The 6,868-nt window shown below is 36.2% G+C and overlaps 1 protein-coding gene across 50 annotated transcripts in view; it reads left to right on the top strand.

Moving 5' to 3' along the window:
• CAPRIN2 (caprin family member 2) overlaps positions 1-6,868 on the top strand; it is a 52,245-nt gene that overhangs the window by 27,937 nt on the left and 17,440 nt on the right. For 49 of the 50 annotated variants that reach the window (XM_017515277.2, XM_017515275.2, XM_017515270.2 and 46 more), the window contains 4 exons: positions 465-508; positions 1,382-2,059; positions 4,337-4,459; positions 5,983-6,064. In XM_017515277.2, coding sequence (XP_017370766.1) covers positions 465-508; positions 1,382-2,059; positions 4,337-4,459; positions 5,983-6,064 — 927 coding nt within the window. The remainder of the gene's footprint in view (positions 1-464; positions 509-1,381; positions 2,060-4,336; positions 4,460-5,982; positions 6,065-6,868) is intronic. The other variant, XM_017515265.2, reaches the window with a different exon arrangement.

Below are 6,868 nucleotides of genomic sequence, written 5' to 3'. Positions count from 1 at the left end.
CTCCTGGGTTCAGGCAATTCTCCTGCCTCAGCCTCCTGAGTAGCTGGGATTACAGGCATGCACCACCATGCCCAGCTAATTTTTTGTATTTTTTTGTAGAGACGGGGTTTCACCATGTTGACCAGGTTGGTCTCGATCTCTTGACCTTGTGATCCACCCGCCTCGGTCTCCCAAAGTGCTGGGATTACAGGCTTGAGCCACCACACCCGGCCAGAAATCAGTTTTTAACTGAAACTTGACTTTTGTCTTACGTAAGAAGAGCTACTAGTTTGAACTAGCCTCAGACCACATACTTTGGACTAACAAGCAATAGAATTCTTTTTGCCATCAATATACTTGATTGTATTACCCTTTTTCTGTTATGAGGCTTCTGGAATATGTTGCTAGAATGAATTATAGTTGTCATCTGTCTAAAACCTTAAGAGTTCACCTAGTATTTATTTGAATTTGTTTTATCATCCCAGAGTCTCTAATGGAATTTGCACAGCCAGAGATACAACCACAAGAGGTAAGATACTGAAAGACAATTTGCTCATGTTGATTTTTCAGCCTTTTGTATAAGTTGTGGTTAGAAACTAAGGCTCTGGAGCTTGAACCCTGGTTCTGCAGTTTACTAGCTTAGGGATTTTGGGCAAGAAACCTGGTCCAGCTGTGTCTGTTATCCTCATACGTAAAATAGGATAATGATAATGACTACTTAATGGGGTTATTGTGAGAATTAAAGAGGTTGATCTAATTTTGAAATTATTTAGATTTCGCCTGGCACGCTAACTGCCCAAGTGTTACCTATTTTTGCCTGCTGTGTTAGAGGAACTTTCAGATGCACAGGACTTTACTCTCTCCAGAATTTACTCACATTGGTAGCAGAAAAGGCATTTGTTCTCTTTCTGAAGTGACATTGAAATTCATGGGAAGCTGAAAAGAAGGGGATATTCAAAAACAGTATAATTGATGTATAAGGGAAATAAAACACTGGTAACTTAGGAAAGGTATGGCTTAAGGTTACACATTTTAACTTTGAAGTTGAACTATCCTCTGCCTTTTAATGTTTGAGGGAGTCAACTGGGGAGAGGGGTCCTAAGGCTGGCAAATGTGGAACAACATTCATTGGTAAAGAGTCCGAATCAAGCAAACCTTGTTAGTCTTAGGCAAGTCAAACAGAAATTGCTACTTTTAAAGTATCGAAGTCTGTATTTCTGTTAATTGAGGAAAAAGGAATGGACAGAGAAGTAGGAAAGTCTTTCCAAGTAAAATAAGGACAGAAATTTCATATTAGCACAACAGCTTAGATCAGTGAACATAGCAATACTAATAGAGTTGAATATTCCCTTCAAGCTCTTCTATGAATTTTGTGACTTAATTGCATTGTTTCTCTGTCTAGTTTCTTAACAGACGCTATATGACAGAAGTAGATTATTCAAACAAACAAGGCGAAGAGCAACCTTGGGAAGCAGATTATGCTAGAAAACCAAATCTCCCCAAACGTTGGGATATGCTTACTGAACCAGATAGTCAGGAAAAGAAACAGGAATCCTTCAAGTCCTGGGAGTCTCCTGGTAAGCACCAGGAGGTATCCAAGCCTGCAGTTTCCTTAGAACAGAGAAAACAAGATACCCCAAAACTCAGGTCTAGTGTACCAGAAGAGCAGAAGAAGCAGGAGATCTCCAAATCTAAGCCATCTCCTAGCCAGTGGAAGCAGGAAACTCCTAAATCCAAAGCAGGATATGTTCAAGAGGAACAAAAGAAGCAGGAGACACCAAAGCCATGGCCGGTTCAGCTGCAGAAAGAACTAGATCCAAAGAAGCAAACTCCAAAGTCTTGGACACCTTCTGTGCAGAGTGAACAGAACACCACCAAGTCATGGACCACTCCCATGTGTGAAGAACAGGATTCAAAACAGCCAGAGACTCCAAAATCCTGGGAAAACAATGTTGAGAGTCGAAAACACTCTTTAACAACACAGTCACAGATTGCTCCGAAGTCCTGGGGAGTAGCTACAGCAAGCCTCATACCAAATGACCAGCTCCTGCCCAGGAAGTTTAACACAGAACCCAAAGATGTGAGTTGATCTGAATCATTCTGCTTCTGTCACTGTAGGCATAAATAAGGTGTTGTGGGTAATATCTTTTTAGTTCTCTTTAAAAAAACAGCAAAACCCATGTAAGTTTATGTATAAAGTATTTCACCCTCTTTAGTGGGTAGATTTGTTTTCCTTCGAAAACTGAGAGTTAATCTAGTCTGTCTTTGAGCCTAATCTGAGATGAAATTTCTACAGTTATAAAATGTTTTAATGCCAAAATTTTAACAACATAATATGATATCAACATAGTGGATAGTTTAGACAAGATCATTATGTGAACAAGTGAGTAATGTAAATGCTTGTCACAGGATGTGAGATACTATATTTCATTTGTTGTCATCTACCTGCTATATGAATAACTTTTTCTGACAAGTTAAAATTTTCTACATTCTCTTGCTTCTCTTCTACTCATTTATGGTCACTCAATTTAGCCCAGATCTTCATGAAGAAGGTTTAGGGTTGCAGATATTTCAGTATTGGGGGAAGGGATTTGAATTAGTTCTCTATTTCCATTTCAGAATGAGAATTTTTCCAAAGATAGGAAAACTGTTGGCATTAAATATTTTGTAGCTAGATTTTAGAGTACAAGATTAGTTAAAATATAAGGCCACATTCTTTTAAGGATAAATAACCTATTTCAGGTAGTAACACTTATATTGAATAATTCTTGGGTACAATGCTATGTTAGTGTTGCTTTTTATTAAATTATAAATTAGTTATTTACCACTATGTATAATGCAAACTTGTTACCGCCCCATTTGCTGAGGTATATGAACTTCTGCTTCCGGTGTTCTCTATCTCTATGGAGTAGTCTTTCTTGCACTTTTGTGCCATTTTAGCTAAAGGCTTTCTGATAAACTGTTGACCCTCTAATATAGTAATGTGAAAAACATTTTGCTTGGGGAAAGCAAAACTTTGCATTTTATAAGTAAATTACCCTTGGCTTAATTCTGGTGTATGGAAACAGAATTTTAGAGTTATTTGGCTGCTTTTTCACTCCTTTCTCTCTCTTTTCAAGTTGCTAATATTAATTTTAGCTTCTTCCTTACCCTATAGAAGATTGGCAACTTTATTAACCAAATATCAAACAACAGTAACTGTAACATAACTATTTTTGAAAAGCATTTAAAAAGCCAATTTAATATCTCAATAAAGCTACTTTTAAAAACCTGGTTTAAAATTCCGCTAGGTATAGCAATGCAGAACCTTTATCATAACAGAATATTATCATGCTATTTGTTGAATCGCATTTAAAATCAGGGTTGCATATTTCAAAAGGTCAAAACTCATATTTAATTTGCTTTCCTAGCACAGATAGCATTATATTGAAATTGTAGTGTTTTTTCAGTGATTCAGAGGATACTTCTTTGTGTAATGTAGTATTTTTCTGTCTTGGAATTTGAACTGTCTAGAACACTAAGTACAGTCAAATGCAGAATAGAATTCAAAACCAAAAGACTAAACGTGAGATTAATCATTAATGTTCATACTTTCCTTCTAAAAGAGTCCCATATGAATTCACTTACAGTCTCTTAACTCTTATTTTATCTGGTACCTTTGACAAACTTAGCTGTGTACCTTCTTTGTGAATTAGAAGGTGGAGAAGAGGAGCTAATGGAGACTGGCATGCTGACAGCTTTAAAAAGTAACCGTAAATTGGTCTAATTCAGGATGTGCGCAATTTTAAACAATTTAGGATGAAGACTAACCACCTTGTAAACATAAATAGCCCTCGAGAGTGTACTTACTTTATAACAAAATGTAGGGTATCCCCCTCAATTTTAGGGTATGTGTGTATGTGTGTATGTACTTACATATGTATTTACATCTTGATTTGTGAAATCAGATACATCTTAAAAATGGGATATTTAAGGTGATAGTAATTTTTGCCCTGTGGAAAAAAAATCATTGGTATGTCTCATAGTCAGTGGCATCTTATTCTAGAGGACATTTGGTAACTCATGTCCATAGTGGAAACACTCTTAACAAGGAAGTTCTGCTGGATCTTTTCTTTAAAAACAATATTCTGTATTTTAGAAAGTTCCATGAAAATTGTGAAGGGGAAAAATCTGTTTAAAGTTTGCTTATTTAGAAAAGGTATTTATGAGGAAATTCTTTACCTGTGTTAAATGAACATTGCTGTTTTGTCTTTTCCTTTAAGATGTAGTGATAAGCTGTTTCCTAGATTAGGGTCTTAGCTGTTTCCTAGATTAGAATTTGAATTTCACTGTTACACATTATGGGTTTATTTTGTAGGTGCCTAAGCCTATGCATCAGCCTGTAGGTTCTTCCTCTACCCTTCCGAAGGATCCAGTATTGAGGAAAGAAAAACTGCAGGATCTGATGACTCAGATTCAAGGAACTTGTAACTTTATGCAAGTATGAGTCATTTACAAAATCTTAAATGATATTTATGGGAGTTCTGATTGGAAACATTACAGTGAAATTATTAAGAGCATAGATTATTCTGTCAAGTCCTGGCTCTGCCGCCTCCTAGCTCTCCTAGCCTAGAGTTTAGGCAAATTACTTGATTCTACCTCAGTTTCTTTATTTGAAAAATGAGGAGTATTGTTTCTACTTCCTAAGTTTGTTAGAACAACAACAAAAATAATTAAACGTGTGAAAAGCTTAACTTGCTCCAGTATCGTTACTGCTATAGATCATCAATAGTGAGAACTCTGAGAACCCACTGTAAGAACCTACTGTATGCTTGGTATTGTTAGGTACCATTACATTATAGATAGAGAAAATAAGACATTCATTGCCTTCAATGGATTTATATTCCAGTTGTAGAAGATTGTAAATTTGTGTTAAATCAGTAGTTAAATGATAAATTGTGTTATACAGTATGTTTAATTAAGTTGTGAGATACAGACACTTACAGAATTTGAGAATGATATGAGATTACTGAGGACTGAAGTAGTCAAAATAAGTATTTTTGTTTAGTGAAAGATCCTGAGCTTTGAATATAGGCCTGGGTTTAAATTTCAATTCTGTTACCAGCTGTTTATTTAACGTCCCACACTTATTTGCAAAATGTAGGAATTGCCTATACCATCAGATTACTTGAAGATAAAAGAACTTAAATGCTCCCTGCAAGGTTGTAGTTTAAGTATGCAAAATACTGGGAAGTTTTTTTTGGAGAACCAAGATAGGGAGATAAAAGAGAATGGTTTCTCATTGTGAAAGTGTTTTAACAGCATGAGTTAGTAAATGGTTGAAATAAATACGTGCTCCTTGGTTGGGTGTAATAAAAATGAGGGTTCTGAGTAGACTAGGATTGATGACTGTGTTTAGGGCCTTAGTAAGGTTAAGAGTTTGTTTTCTGACTTAGGTTTTAGAATTACAATTGTAGTGTTTTTGTTGTTTTGTTGTTTTTTTTTAAAGGCATGATCTAGCTCTGCTTGCTGAGGCTGGGGTGCAGTGGCGTGTTCATAGCTCACTGTAGCCTCAAACTCCTGGGCTCAAGTGATCCTCCTGTCTCAGCCTCCTAAGTATCTGAGACTACAGGCACATACCACCATGCCTAGCTAATTCTTAAAAAAACTTTTAGTAGCAACAAAGTCTTACTTTTTTGCCCATGCTGGTCTTGAACTCCTGAGCTCAAGCAGTCCTCCTACCTCAGCCTCCTAAAGTGCTCGGATTACAGGTGTGAGCCATAGAGCACGGCCTGTGCTTGTGGTTTTAACACTCTACACGCCTTAAGGGTTGGCAGTTACTTTAGATTTTACTTTCAATTCTTAATTTCTTTTTCAATGAAGACTTTTTGACCTCTTGAGATAGTGATTAGCTAGATATCTGTAGCTAATAGTCTATAGGCAGCATCATGAATAATTTAATGGTAATAGCTTTTAAATGACTAATCTTTGTTTTTTACTCCTTATTTAAAATCATGTCTTTAGGAGTCTGTTCTGGACTTTGACAAACCTTCAAGTGCAATTCCATCGTCACAGCCGCCTTCAGCTACTCCAGGTAGCCCCGTAGGTATGTAATCATGCTAAAGACTTGGAGCAAACATCTTGAGCTTCCAGCTGTTTGTTGTTGTTGTGTTTTCAAATGATATTATTTTAGATGTTCTAATATGTTGGTGTATTTTTTCTAACTGTATCCATCTGTTAACAGTTATATGTGGGTAAATTACCATTAGGACATTAGTGTACTTAACTGACTTGGTTTCATGTTTTGGAGAAAGGCTCTGGCTAGGTGAATGGAAATACTCAATAGCTTTTTTATAGTTTATGTTGTTGGAGTGAATTCTAACTAGAACTTGCTTGACTCCTTCGGACTCTAAATCTAGTGTTGAGGCTTTTGGGTCTTAACTACTGGTCAGATTACTACAATGAAGTGTAGAACAGTGATTAACACGGTAACTAATGAAGGAGACTACTTTTGAATCTGGCCAGATGCTTCAGTGCTTAGGCCTTTTGCTCCGTGTTTGTTTCCCTCCAGAGAGGAGTGACATAAAGCTAGTCCAGCTGTAGTGAGCAGTATACACCAGCTTGATGATTGGTGTAGCAATTCCTGGATGAAGTAAGGACAGTAAATAGAGAGTAACTAATAAAAATGATGGATATTAACAAGAAGAAACAAACTATATAATTGAAAAGTATGTTAATATATGTAATCAGAAAAAAACTGAACAGATGATCCAGATAAGGTTGACTTTGAAATTTGTGAAACTTAAGTTTATCAGTTAATTGCTATGCCTGGTAGCTCAGGTCTTATCTTCCAGATCACTATTATCAGTTATTTTTAAATGTCTTAGTTCTTTTTTTTTTTTTTTTTTTT

This window comes from Cebus imitator, unplaced genomic scaffold, assembly GCF_001604975.1.
Source record: "Cebus imitator isolate Cc_AM_T3 unplaced genomic scaffold, Cebus_imitator-1.0 Scaffold545, whole genome shotgun sequence".
NCBI lineage: Eukaryota > Metazoa > Chordata > Mammalia > Primates > Cebidae > Cebus > Cebus imitator.
The sequence above is the reverse complement of the archived record's forward strand: the minus strand, read 5'-3'. Positions and strand labels throughout refer to the sequence as shown.